We start from the raw sequence: 15,171 nt of genomic DNA on the forward strand, positions 1-15,171 counted from the left end.
TATAAACGCTCTGAATTAACACATGTAAGTTATTTCAATATTTTAATTATTATTTTACGAATGTATCGGGGTGCCAAACTAGGTGGCACACTTTGACAAGAAACAAATTAGAACAGAGATTTTTTTTTTTATTTTTTTTTTACAAATAAATAAGACACGTGTTATTAAGTTTGCTCAAAAAAGGCACATTTAGGCCAGAAATTTGGTGGGCAGTCTGAAATGACCTAACAAAAAATAAGAGAGAAACATTATACATCGTGTCATGTAATTTGGCCAACGTTAGTCAATGGGAAGGAATTCAACTTAATTGTCTGCCTTTTTCTGTTTTTCATGGAATTCCACCAAACGTTACATAAACAATTATATTCCAGCGGAAAAGACAAAAGATAATTTATAAAATGTCAAATATTAATTTAAGTTCTTTATTAAAAAAGATAATTTTAAGTCAACTTTCTTATTTTGATTTTGTTCTTGGAAGGAAAGAACTAGAAGGAGGAGGCAGATACTTACATAAAAACATACATATATACATTGCTTGCTTGCGTAGGAGCAAGCTGAAGTGTTAGTGAATTGGGTGGACCTTACGGCGGCCGGAAATAAACACCGCAAGAGTTGTTGAATGGGTCACATCTCACATGGGCTTCCCGGGCATGTAAGTGGACCCAAAACAATCATATAATTATGTCTTTTAATTAATTAACTAATTAATGCTCAATCTTGTCTTGAGTTAACATGCTTGGAGTTGAAATAGCTAGCATTAATTGGGATGGTACAATTGGCTTTCAAAAATTACAATAGCCTATTCACTTGTTATAAAAATGTTAAAAAATTAGTAGTTGGTTGGCCACCAGTCCCTAAACCACAGCTTGCAATAATCAATTCAAATATAACAAAATTGAGTTACTTTGGTATAATAACAGAGAATCAAACTCAAAAGGAGGGGAAGGACAAAAAAAAAAAAAAAAAAAACTGGGGTGGTTATTTATTTTAGTGTTCTTTCGGTATTCATTCTTTATAATTTTTTGTTCTGGGGTGGTTCGATATGAAAGAACTTGAGTTCAATTTCAAGTTGTTTCAAGGTTATTTTCTAGTGTCTATCAATAAGTCAACAAGTAAAATGCTCAAGCATGAGTGCTTTTCAAGGCTTGAGATAAGCGCCTAATGAGCTATTGGAAATTTAATGATTTTTTTATTTTATTACCCTTAATTATAGTTAAACAATTTCACTTTGATTAAAAAAATTATGGTAAATTTAATGATTTTTTTTATTTTATATTTTCAATAAAATTAATTAAAATAACCCAATTTCTTAAATTAAAGCGCAAACTATGCCATTCGAAAAGAGATTAACAATATATATATTGCTATAAGATCTAACTCGATGCCCATTACGTTGTCCAATTCAAATTTGGCGACCATTATTTGGGGGTGTTTAAAAAGGCACTCGCAAATTGGAAATAATTTCCCTTTTAATTAATTTGTTGGTCAAAACTGGTTGGCTGTGGCTGAAGCCTGAAGGAGACGTGTTTTCATAACAAGAATTGAGGCTGTATAAATTAATTAAGGGTGGATTTGGCCCAGATCGATCCGGCATCTTAGCCGCCATCTCTACTCAGATATTCACTGCTCCACATTAAGATCTATTAGACTCAGAGCTTCAGCCAGTGATTCCGGGTGTCCTCGATAGCTATATTTCTTGTTCTTATCGGTAACACATCATCTTTCCAATTCTGAATTGCCCCTTTTTAATGATTAGAAAAGCTTTGATTGATCCATGATTTCTGGAATGATTCATCCATATATAGTTATTGGGAGGAGTAAATGGAGTAATTAGTTTGCTCAGATTCAAGCAGTTTGACCCATTGATTTTGATATCCAGAGATTGCTCTATAATAATTTCAATGTGCAGTTGTCGTTATTCCGGTAGATTCCGCATTTTGTTAAGTGGAGTTTATTATTAGTTTGTGATTTGTTCTTAATTACTTATTCTTGGGATTATCGCTCTTAGTAGGGTAAAGTATCGAATCAACGAGTTATTGATACGAATTCTAACTTATCATACCCCAACTACTTGACTTATGTACTAAGTACTTAATTAAAAATTGGTAATGTGGTAATGTTCTTGTAGTAGTAGTAGTAGTAGTAGTAGTAGTATTAAATGTTGAGCAATAATTGCAGGAAACTAATAATGGGGGAAGCAATGTTAATGTTGTCACCAAAATTCTGCTCCAAATAGTTAAGCCAAAGCGTTATTAGCTTGACAAGTGATTGCAAAAATGAAATTTGAGAATCTTTGCCAACGACGACACAACTGAATTTCAAATCATTCGAGATTCCTAATTTTCTCTTCCTGGCTAATTAATTGCTGCTTCTACTTCTAATCAGAAACAAAGCTACCCTTACCAAAAACTTATTGAAACATCATTACTTTGACGAGAAATTTTCTAGTTTACAGAGGAGGGAGAAGAAGAAGAAGAAGAAGAAAAGAAAAAAGAGGCAAAAAAGAATTCCCAGCTTTGGGCAACTCATCAAGGCTAGTCCCTCCATGGCAGTCACCTTGAGATGTCAGATTCCTCAGGGAAGCCTAGCTGCTCCGTCTCCCATTTCAGCTTCGACGCAACACTTTCGTGTCGAGGAATGTACTCCTAAAAATAATTTATGAGAAAAATAAACAAATGAAGCATATATATAATTATATGTCGTATAACTTTTGCTGCAACTCATCATCACCCAAATAATAGACTTAGCGTTAATTATTGAACCTTAATTTACCTCCAATTTCTTCACTAAGTCCTTAGCTGTGGGGGCTGATACGATTATATGGCGTGCACTGGGACTAATGAAGCCTTCCTCCACTGCTTTGTCAATGAAAGACAAGAGAGAGTTGTAGTACCCATCTACATTCAACAGCCCAACCTGCACCAAAATTTCCCCTTTTTTTATTAAAGTTTCTGCCTCCAATATTTGGCAGTACTAGAATAGAATCGCTTTCTTGGCCTTTCAAGGATCCTTTGGGTTTGGCCATGCTTTAGGAACAAAGAAAGAAAACAAAGTTTTTGATGGGATTAATACCGGTTTATCATGGATGCCAAGCTGAGCCCAGGCTATGACCTCAAGAAGCTCTTCAAGAGTCCCATAACCACCTTCATCCACACCACAAATTATTATTGGGTGCAAGATAAGTATTGCCGAAAGGTAAAAGCAAAAAACGTCGAGTCGATGATCCCATATTTTGATTTTTCCAAGTATTTAAGCATTACGATGTGACACCAACATTTTTATAATAATTAAATTCCTTTTTAATGAGTCACCTCATTTTGTATACAATTAATCTTTATTCGTGCATCTTTACCATCGTCTACAGAAATGCAGCCAAAATAATAATTGAACATTATATTAAAGCATTTCACTGATTCTAATTATTTTCCTTCTTAAGATTAACTCACAAAACGGACTCTAGAACGAAGAAAATGGGTTACAACAATCAGAATTTAATGTCTAAACTCTAAAGGCAAGCATAGAAAGAGAGAGTCGTTGAATAAGAAATTTGGATGCAAAGGATAGTGATTAGGAGTTTGAATAGAAAAAATAAAAATAAAAATAAAAATAAAGAAATTTAAAGACAAACTGATAAAAGCTAACCAGGCAATGCAATAAAGGCATCTGAATGTCTAGCCATCTCTGCCTTCCTTTGGTGCATGTCTGCCACAGCCTTCACTTCCCCAACTGTCTGACCAGTTATCTGCAGGTCCATCAAATCACTAGTAAGCAGTGCAAATTGGAAAATTCATACATATTTTTCTAAATATAAATAATTATTACAATATATTTTTATTTAATATTAATAAATCAATTCATTTAATATAAACTTTATGTTTACATAACATTGACCATACATATGAGGCGCAGGAAGTTAATTCCTTCATTAAAAATTTTATTAGTTAATAATTATTATAAATTAGAATATTAGATGTTTTTTTTTTTGCTAAGTGAATATTAGATGGTTTTGTGCATGCCAAAAGTAAATAAATATTTTATAAATAAATAAAATTATCATAAATATTAAAATAAACCTTTCTCGTAAGGATTTCGTACTAAAATTATGGTGATAATGATATATAAATAAATATTTTATACAGAATTGCTATAGAAATCTGAACCACCTCATTAATGCTCATTCATTAGAGAAGAAGGCACATGTTAAAAAAAATGTTACTGTTACACATTAATGATCATACAGAGTAATTGCCGAGGAAAAAAAAAAAGATAAAGTACTGTGAGTCTATATAATTATGATATTTTACATAAACATATAATAATGATATTATATATATATAGAGAGAGAGAGAGAGAGAGAGAGAGAGTTTCCAAGAAACTGGTGGGTAGGCATAGGAACACTGAAGAGAGGGGGAGAGTGGTGGTGGGCTCAGCTGTGGCGGCCATTCCTCAGCAGGACAAGGCTTTGGGAATATAAAGCAAAGTTGGCGACAAAGACAGAGACAAAGACACTCGAAAACAAATATATGTACACATAAGAACCCAATGCCAAGGTCAAGTATTAAAAAAATGAAAACAACAGAAACAAAGCTTGACAATGGTGATTTGCTTGCCCCAAAAGCCATCTCAAAGTGGCCATCCAACCCATGGATAAGGTTGATCGAGACCAAAGGAGTAACCACCAATCCCTTCCGGCAATTTATTAATTAATAATCTTACATATCATAAAAGACTCTTCAAAATAATAGATAATTGTAGAATTTTGTATTAATATACCAATTTTTCGCTTAAAAATGGGAACATAAGAAAACAAGTAAAGAAAAGGCTTTAATTGAACCACTTAGAAGCCTGCACATGTGAGCGCTTTTACAAAGTTCCCGAGGAGACAAGTGTGAAGAGCATGTTCCATGGAATGGAGCATGAGATGAGATGAGGTAGAATTTCATCTTTCAAGTAACAGTGGCTGCCACAGCAACTCACAACATGAAGGTTACATGTTCTCTCTCTATTTCTCTCAATCCGTTTTCATTAATCATTTTCATTTTCATGAATATATGGGAGTGAAGATAGAAGGAAGGAAGGAAGGAAGGATGGATGTACCTCTCTGGGCATGAGCGTTTTGGGAATTACTCTGCAGACAAGAAGATGACAAAAGAATTAGTTGAGAGAGAGAGAGAGAGAGAGAGAGAGAGCAAAACCGACTCATATATAGCATATGATATCAACTGTCCAATCTCACTTGTTTTGTTTTATTTAACAAAAAAAAAAAAAAGAAGAAATCGGTTGCAGGGTTTCATTGTTTGGCTTGTTGAATTAGTTGCAGAGGAAGCTTAGCCTACCCAAGGACATGGCGGCCGCCGTCGTACACAGCTTGCGAAACTAATCCCATTAGGCCGATGCTTCCTCCTCCGTAAACCAGATCTATGTTTCTCGAAACCTAAGTCAATTAAAGCAAGAAAATCAAACAACAATTAGGCAACAAGGCATTGCACAATTCAATCCAAAATTCAAGAACAAGAGCCTCTGTTTTTCCATGAACTACAGCAAGTTTCGTCGGAGAACAATTAGATGAAGAAGAACAGTGAAATGAGAGAATCGTTAAAAAAACAGAGAGAGAGAAGAAGAAGAGTACCAATTCCTTGCCGAGCTCGATTGCCGCATCCTTGTAGCTGCTCTTGTTGCCGGGGCTACTGCCACAGAAGACACAAATTCGGTTGAATTTGGATTGCTTCATTATTTCGTTGTCGACTCTCTCCAAGTCCATGCTCTGCTTCTGCTGCTGCTGCTTTCTCTGGGTTTTTTCTGTAGTTTGGTGAGCGTGGTTTGTGGTGTTGCAAGGCTTTTTGTACTGGAGAAAGCTCTCTGTCTCTCTCTCTAAAGTGGCCGTAGGGATTGGGAGTTGGGGAGGACAAAGCAAATATCCAGAGCCCTGCTGCCCCGCATCTTAACAATCCTAGGAACCCCGGATGACCCGATTCTTCATTCTTCCATTTCCAATCTCACCATATATATATATATATATATATATATCACATAGAGCATCATAGAGTACCCGAGCAAGGATAAAGCTAGCCTCACGTACGTTCGTCGTGATGAAAGTCTCACAGGTGACAAGAACGGCTTTAAGGCTCTGTTTGGGAGGGTGGCGTTCTTTTGAGGGCATGTGATTTGGAATTAAATTAAATTAGACGAAATGAGATTTTTAGGTTTTTTTTTTTTTTTGGGGGGGGGGGTTCATTTTTCCCAATTTTATATCATGTTATTACTAAATCTCTCACAAACATAGCCTAACAAACTAAATTATTATCTTATAAATATTTTCTCGTATGCTAAGTTAGGTAATTGAATTTTATTTGCTTATAAAATCAAGAATTAATAATGAAAAATTGATAAAAAAAAAAATTAAACTGAACCATTAAATCTACCTTCACGGGGTAAACGGCCACCCTTTTGATTAAGAAAAACAATTTTTTATAAGCATCGATCGTGCTCGGAGAAAAGAAAAAAAAAAATCATAGCGTTACATATTTCATGTAAAGTTGAAAATAAAATATGGTTTTTGAAAAATATTCCGCGTAGTTGCACTGTGCAGGCAGAGGCCGGTGCCAAATGTTTGGTCCTACTGGTTGCATATACAATGTAATTTGTCCTTCAATCTCTCCTCCTCCTCCTCCTCCTTAAAAGATGGTCAGCTTCATCTTGAATATTTAAACTTTTTACACTATGAAATGCTAGTGGCTTGCATAGATGGGAAATAATTTAGACTTTTATCCAGATTTCAAAAAAAAAAAAAATAAATAAAAATATATTTATTAACTAAAATTAAATGACTCAAAACCAATATTTCAAAAATAAAGAATTGATTTGGTCAAAAAAGTAAAAAAAAAAAAAAAAAGTTTCCAAGACTCTCGACAAGTCATATACTAGTTTACTAGCATTAATAGTTTGTGTGCTAGCCTTTCATAAAGAGGTAAACACATTATGATAATGCTGGAGCGATATCTATTATTACTTGAGATACTTTTTATCATTTTCAATCGTTCTTACTTTATTTTTTAAATTTTACTTTTTAATTAACTTTAGAGTCAAGATCATTGACTATTAGCTTGTTTGTTAAAGAATCTTTCGTGGTTTTCGATTAAAAAAGAGAGCTAGGACAACATGAAAAAGGGGGAGTTTGTTTTCAAGCATGTGAGTAAATTGCTTAGGCAAAGAGTTTAGATGGTTAATTAGAATTTATATTATTATATTAAAAGTTTATGTCTAAGTCTCCAAATCTCCTCCTTTCATTCAAATCCTAGTATGATCTCCTACGATATGTATGTCTAAGGTTAGGTCTAAGAAATGTAAGGACTGGTGATAATGTTGTGAAAACTATTGAACTTGGAGGCCAATGGCATGAAATGACTGAAATCTATTAGAGACAGACACAATACACTAAAAGGGGCACAATTTCATCATTATATTTATTCTTTAATCAGTGCTCAAATATATAATTCTATTTATAAGGAAAAAAAAATAAATATATATATATATAAATATCCTAAATTTTAGATTAAACATAAAAATTGTATTTAAACCATATTATGAATTTGAATTCAAACAAATAGATTGAAGTAAATGACAGGAGGAGGGGCGCTGGACAACTTCTGCTGTTGCTGCACTAACCAAGGAGGAGCGTGACACCAAAAATTTTCAGCAGGACCCTTTCATTATTATTAAAAACATATACCCCAAGGAATGGGGTATGTATGGCCTTAGAGCTAAGGTTTGGCTCAGTGCCCCCATCTTTCCGCAGCAGTTTTGTCTCTGTAAATTTACGTAACAGAGAGGGCTCTGTTATCCCCTGCCACCGCGCCCATGCCCCCATTAAATAAATAAATTAATAATAACACTAATTTACAATTTACTTAAAAAATAAAACCAAAATTAAGCCCTCCTTGTTCGAACAAATTATTAGATCCTAAGATTACGTGATGGCGGTGGAGCTGGTAGGCGCCCGTCGATCGACACGTGGACGCAGCTAGGCATGGCAATCAAGCTGTAGATAGACGGAAAAAGAAAAAAGAAAAAACGTGTTCGTGGGCGTTTGCATTATTGAAGGGGGACGGGTAGGTAGCCCTCTTTCCATAAGAGGCTGTACACCCAGTGAGGCGTCGACACGTTGAGCAGTCAGTCACCAGACTGGTCTTTCATTTCACAGAATCAATGTACTTCCCAGCTCCATGACCACATGAATGAATGAAAGAAAGAGCAGCAGCAGCAGCAGCAGCAGTAACATAACATGGGAACCACAAGATTAGGGGACTCCAGAACAACGCTCTTTGCCTGCACTATAAATGAACCAACATGTTTTATGCTGTCCATCACCACTTATCTTCACGACTTTTCTCTATAATTATCACCCACATGTTATCATCAATTCCTTTTCTATTTCTTTCCTTCATACATACATACATACATACATACATACATACTCATTTCTCTGGGTCAAATTAAAGCAGTGAAAATCTTAAAATACTCTTTTTATTCTGCTCAAATATTGCAATTATCTACAAAAGGTTAATACGAACATTGATGTGTATAATATAAATGAGTATACGAAAGGATCGTGATTTTAGTGCCCACCCAATTAATTGTTTTTGTTCAAATTTAATTTAAATTATCACCACAACTATTTTCGTATATACTTTGTTAATTTTTGGGGTTTTTTTTTTTTGTTTTATGTATTTGTAATCCACTTTTAAAGTTGTGGAATTCCTACTCAGAGTTTGAGATGAGTTATACCCACTCACTTCTCTCCCATTCACGCTTGTAATAAAGTTAAAAAATTGCTTCAATATTTTTATGAACTCAATTATCTTCATCCCACCCAGAAGACACTTAAAAAACAAGGACTGTTTGATTGATTTTACTTGTGTGTTGGAATTTGTTATTTTTACTGTTTAATTTGGTTTTTAGTTTCAGGGTAGTGGTACTACATTAGCAAAATTTTGTATAAAAATTTAATGAATTTGTTTGGACTATGGTCTGAAGTCTGAACTAGACTTTTGAAAAGGTCCACAAGCGCTGTCGCTGGCGCTGGCACTGGCACTGGCACTGGCAGGCATGCATGCACGACGCTAAAGCTATACTTAGTGCCCTTCACTACACCTGCACTTTAATTTGTTTCAAAAAAGTGCTAAATTTTTATACGAGTAAATTACTAAAAAAAAAAAAATGAATTTTAAATATTGTATTTTTCATTTGGGATTTTTTTTTTAATTCTTCTATAGGCACATTAACTTATTATTTAATTTTAATAATAAACTGTCATTTGCCCCAATTAATAATAATTCTTGAAAAACAGTGTCAGATAGTTAGTACGTATTACAGTATGGAGCAGCACAGGAGCAGAGCTTACCGGTCGGTGGCAACTGAAGGAAGGGGGGATATTTCAATGTTATCTTTGGGAAAAAACTATTAGAATAGTACTGTATTAATGATATATTTTTTTCCTAAAATAAGCTCTTTTGATGCACTTTTTTTTTTTGTTTTTTTAAATAGATGGATATATATAAAAAGGTTATATCATTTAAGTCGTCTTTTTATATAAAAAGAATCCGTTTGTATAATATATATATTATATACGGTGCTGCTATCATTCTTGTGGGCTGATTTAAAAAAAGAAAAAAAAAATTAAGTGAGAGAGAGAGAGAGAGAGAAGAAATTAAGAAGATAAGGTTATAAAAAAGATGGATATAGATAATAAGCCAATGAACCTCGTGGTTTAAGTTCTTAGGTCAAACTATGGATCACAAATTAATAATAATAATTCATTAATTAACTAAGATTGATATATTATTATTTCTTTCTTAATTAGGAAAAAGAATGCTAATGATCTCAAGGAAGGAAGGAAGGTTCATATCACATGCATATCAGAGAGCATAAGGTTTATTAATAATTCACACACACATATATATATATATATAGAATGTATTTCTTGTGTTTTTCTTTCATATATATATATATAATATATATCCCAATAATTAATCCAACACATGTGAAGAATAAGCTTCGATCGACCAAACAAGGTCAAATTAATGATGAAAATAACTAACCTTTTGAAGAAAGATGATTCATAAGTTTAGAAGAATATTGATTCTGCTTTTCTTTTTTAATTTCCACAACACGTACGTACAGTCCCCTCTTCTGAAAGCGAAACCCATCCAAACTATATATATATATATCTTAATTAGCTATATAGCTTGAAATTCTCCCTCTCTCTCTCTCTCTCTCTCTCTCTATATATATATATATATCCGTATGTTAATTTCAAACTTATATATAGTACCAATTAACGAAGAAAGAGAGAGATGGATGGAGGGAGGGTGGGGTGGGGTGGTGTCTAGGAGTCAACAATGGATTGCAGGACATTATAATGAGCAGATTACTTTGTTTTCAACTACTTTGAAACTGGATCGATCGATGGATCGCTAGCTAGTAGTGTCGTCGTGGTTGCATATCTATCTCCAAAACTTTTGGTGGCAGCCAAGCCAAGGCTAATCAAAAATCCCGCTCATCGATCGCTTTTCTCATCAGGGAATGAAAGCCTCTCTTTAATTAATTAATTTGCTGTTCTAATTAATTTGGTCCTCCACTAATCATCATTAGCATTCATAATTAATTGCCCTTGAAATTCGATACATTATTAATTGATCTTAATTTAATTTCTTGGAGGGCGCGCGTGTTCAAAGATCAAATCTTTATATATTAAATTAAATTTACTTACCAACTATTTAATGGCCAGCTAGCTAGCTAGCTAGCTACTTCATTAATTAATTATATATATATATATCATTCAATTCAATTCAATTGTTTGACAAAATTCAACAAGTTGGTCACTTTAAGAATTTATGTCCAATGCTTTATGGGTAGGGATGGTAGTAGGATTAGACGTTTTTTCTTGAAGGCTAGCTATATATAGTCATGTGGAGAGGAGAGGGTTGTTATATATATCGGTCATTTATCTCTATTTAGGGTTGTTAAAAGAACTACTTAAAATACTTAATTTTTTACTTCAAATTTTATTTTATGGAGTAATTAATGTACAATAAATCTAAGGCTACCTAGCTACTGTGTGTGTGTGTATATATATATATGTGTGTGTGTGTGTGTGTGTGCTTCTTCTTAGAATCATTTGATTAGCACACACACATATATATAGTACATTATCTAGGTCCCTTAATGGCTTGTCCAACAGAGAAGAAGAGGGAAAGAGAGACCACTACTTAATAATTGTAACCTATATACTCTCTGCAGTGATCATTCAAGTGTTGAACTTAGAAAACAACTCTCTCTCTCTCTCTCTCTCTCTCTCTCTCTCTCTCTCACATGTTAGCATTAACAAAGTTGTGGGGCTTTTCGCATAATGAGAAGACCAAAAACTCTTTCTTAATGAATCTCGATTGTGCTAAAACCGTATTGGAAGAAGCAAAAATTAAAAAAAAAAAGAATTAGTGCCTTTCTCAAACCAACTGATCGATCATGACCTCCAAGGGAGTGCCAAGTGTCGTCATCCTAATGATTAATGGCACCTGTCATGGCATGGCGTGGCAAGAGTAATAACTCTATCGAGTGTGATTTTGACTCTTGGGAAAAAGGGAGGGAGAAAATACATGTTAGCGTGGGATCGATGTTGCCCAAGAATTTTGTCTCCCAATTTTTATTTATTCTCATTTTCAAACTCAAATAAAGGAATAGAATTGTGTGGGTTAATTTGGTTCTTTAATAATTAACAGAAAATTTGTCCAATATAGAAAATAAATATAAAATTTTGTAATTAATTAATTTCACATAATAATCAAACAAAACCTTAATTAATATATATACTGCGGTTAAGAAACTAAAAATGATTAGGGTTAGTAGTAGTGGCTGGGTTATTATCAATTAAAATGGCAATCCAGCTAGTTAGCTATATATATATATGTGTGTGTGTGTGTGTAATATCAAGCATGGCCAGTGTTGGTGGTTGAGTTGAACTAGAACCAGTGATATGTGTGGGCTGGCTGGCTACATATATATGGTGGCATTTAGCTGACTCAGAACCCCATCAAAGCTATATACTCAATGGTTTCACCACCATTTGATCATGTTTGTTTCCTTGTCACTTGTTAGACATACAAGAGCGTGTGAGTATGTTGCTTCAAGCTTTTAATTTTGTTGGAGTTTCTTGTAGGCAATTCAAACTGTGCAAGTGCATGGTTATGCTACAAATGACTTTTGGTGTTTCTTTGTTCTCTTTCTAGCTAGGGTTTTCCATGTTTTTATCAGTAGCTAGCTAACTAGGGGTGACTATTTAAACTTTTGTGTCCAATGCAAGACCCTCATTAATAATAAACATAACCATCATTTTGATAGGGTATTTTCCAAAATAATTATGTTACGGTCGGGACAAGAATGGAATTTACCTACCCATAATTAAGATTCCTACCTTGTCTCGTCCTCATTTCTCAATTAATTATAAGTTGCATACATGCCCTTACATATATATATATTATATATTCATCCCTAGCTATGTCCAGGACTTTTTTTGCATTACACTTGCAATCGGTTGGTTATTTTATGCTACAAATTAATTAAACTAGGGTTTTTTTCCCTTATATGTTTTTAATTGTTTGTATTCTGGTTACTTTATTGTGACTATTTAATTTGTGCCCCCATTAAGAAATGAAAGCCAAAGATTTGTATAAAAGTTGGACTTAAAGAGCACATGGTTCAAAAGGCAAATTGGCAAATAATAATAATAATAATAAGAAGAAGAAGAAGAAGAAGAAGAAGATGATGATCACGGCTATGATGATGATAAAGAAAAAGAAATTATTAACTTTTTTTTTTGAATAATGGATCTCTCTTAAAGCCAAAGCATACAAATACTAAAGAGTTTTTAGATTATTATAATTTTATAATAAAGTAGAGAAAAAAGAAAAAGGAAACACAATTACGAAGTCAACTCGATGCCCATAGTTTTCAAAGGGCAGAGGTGGGTTGGAACGTCAAGTCCCCTCTTGGTAGTGGTGAGTGAGAAGACATTTAATCAAAGGTCAAAGAGGAGTTATATATAGAGTTTAATTTCCATGCCTTAAGCTTAAAAGCCTTGATCTAATTAATCATCATTATCATCATCCTAACTACTCATTTCTCTTCTGTCTAATGTCTTGTCCACTCCCATTCAACACCATCATAACAATTTCTTTTTTCTAATTTTTTTTAAATTGAATTCTCAGCTACCCACCCACATGCTAATTAAGATCACCAACTCTTAATTTCTACTTTCTAATTTTGGCACCAAAAAAAAAAAAAAAAACGAGTAAAAGAACATTTTTTTGGAACCTATTATATTAATTAAATTATAACAAAATAATCTTCCCATTAACTTAAGAACTTATTAAAATGAAAGAGTCATACAAAGGGCGTTTTTTTTTATTTTTCTTTTTCTTTTTTTTGGATTTTTTTGATTGTTGTCTGATGGGCATAATAATTAAAATAAAACTGAATTAGGAATTGAGACCAATAGTCAAAGTGGGCCCATTTTGTAATGAAGAGGGGAACTGCTTGCTTCAGAGGAGATATGGGCAGCATTGGGGCCCAACCCATGACCCGATGCTAAAATGGTGCTTCTTCTGTAACAATTTGGCCCCATTGCTTGTTCCCCCCCACCCCTTCCTTTCTAACTGTCCCCCTCCTTTATACCTCAGATTTGTTTCTAACCCTTCTCTCTGTTTGATTCTATATAACCCCGCTGTTGATATTGTTAATGAGATTCTAACAAAATACAAGATTTATTAAGTACAAAACAAAGTATTTTAAAGTCCTTTCGAATTCTTTAACAAAATGACATCAAGGCAACTTGCTACATATTCATTTAGTAAGAAATATATATTTATTCTTTTTAGTAAAAAAAATAAAACAGAAAGGGTAAAAAGGATACAATGTATATATCCTTGAAATTTGGTATAAATAGAATGAATATTTCTTATGTTTTAGCAATCATAATAATTATCTTTATTGTGTAAAAGTTGTATTAATTAATTACCTCACGCAATCAAGTTTATGTTACACTAGCTAGGTACCCTTTACATGTCCACAAGGCAATCTCGGCCCATTAGGTCCATAGTTTTGGGCCAACACAGGCCCATCACATGGCAGCCGTGGTGAAATCACTTGTATTTTACACGACTTGGAAATACACTGGTTTGTTTTGGTTTCAGTAAATGTATACTTGGTTAATATCCTTAACTAAAATAATGGGCTTTGGGGGGTGGCTTATTCCACAAAGCACAGCGCTACTGCAGTCTGTGGGTAGCAACTTAGAATTATTCATTCCATTTGGCGATGGGTTATTATGTGAATGTGACACATCTAAATGCAAGTGTAAATGCTCTTGACATTTATGGTTGACAACACCAAACACCATTTGCAGGTTGAGAGGCCTTTCGGTGGGCATAGTCCCATCACAAATTGCTTTCTCTCTCTCTCTCTCTCTCTCTCCCATCGACATTAATAATGTAGCTATAATAATTTGATACCCTATAAGTTAATTTGATGGGTGTTTGTTTCCTAAATACAAAAGTCATTCATGAGCCATCTTATTTTGTTTGTGTTTTATGATGAAAATTCTTAGTTACTATTCTTTTTAAGTGTACAATAAATAAAACTATAATTTATGAATTATGTATATTAAATAAATACACAAAAAATTATGTATTAATTCATTATAGAATAAAAAAAATTTAACACTTTATGTGACACTCAACATTAATGGTTAATTATTAGTCAGTGATCGTTCACTAATCGGTGATTATTCAAGATGATTGACCACTAATAGTGTGTATCACACAAAATATCAAAATTTTATATTCAAATAATATTTTTATTTCTTAAACCCTAAATCCAAAACTACAGCGACAACGGTAAAAAGATTTGGATGTGGTGGATGTTCTCAAGGTGCAAAAAGCAAGCCCAGTAGAATGTTTCCCATAGGCATATTGGGCCTTCAGTTTGGGCCCAGAAGGTGAGGACGTTGATCAATGGGCCTGGGCCACCATTCTGGTGCAGGTGCAACAGTGCTTCGGCTATGTGCTGTACCTGCCCACGTGGACATTGCCTTTTAACAAACTCTCACTCAGGAACACT

At 33.7% G+C, this 15,171-nt stretch overlaps 1 protein-coding gene across 1 annotated transcript; it reads right to left on the reverse strand.

The window, feature by feature from the left end:
- Positions 1–2,187: 2,187 nt before the first annotated feature.
- LOC127795262 (cytokinin riboside 5'-monophosphate phosphoribohydrolase LOG1) lies at positions 2,188–6,105 on the reverse strand. Its single transcript, XM_052326836.1, has 7 exons — positions 5,630–6,105; positions 5,337–5,434; positions 5,098–5,128; positions 3,643–3,742; positions 3,073–3,143; positions 2,773–2,916; positions 2,188–2,645 (listed from the first exon to the last, which is right to left on the reverse strand). The coding sequence occupies exons 1-7, from the start codon at positions 5,759–5,761 to the stop codon at positions 2,553–2,555; spliced, it is 669 nt and encodes a 222-aa protein (XP_052182796.1). The 5' UTR covers positions 5,762–6,105; the 3' UTR covers positions 2,188–2,552.
- Between the last annotated feature and the right edge of the window lie 9,066 nt (positions 6,106–15,171).

The sequence above is a fragment of the Diospyros lotus genome, chromosome 1 (assembly GCF_014633365.1).
Source record: "Diospyros lotus cultivar Yz01 chromosome 1, ASM1463336v1, whole genome shotgun sequence".
Classification (NCBI taxonomy): Eukaryota; Viridiplantae; Streptophyta; class Magnoliopsida; order Ericales; family Ebenaceae; genus Diospyros; species Diospyros lotus.

Excerpts from the sequence above, each read along its gene's own strand:
- LOC127795262 (XM_052326836.1), bottom strand. The coding sequence starts at position 5,761 with ATGGACTTGGAGAGAGTCGACAACGAAATAATGAAGCAATCCAAATTC. Across the intron at positions 2,917-3,072 it reads TTGGCATCCATGATAAACCG|GTTGGGCTGTTGAATGTAGA; the intron begins GTATTAATCCCA and ends ATTTTGGTGCAG. Across the intron at positions 2,646-2,772 it reads ACTTAGTGAAGAAATTGGAG|GAGTACATTCCTCGACACGA; the intron begins GTAAATTAAGGT and ends AATTATTTTTAG.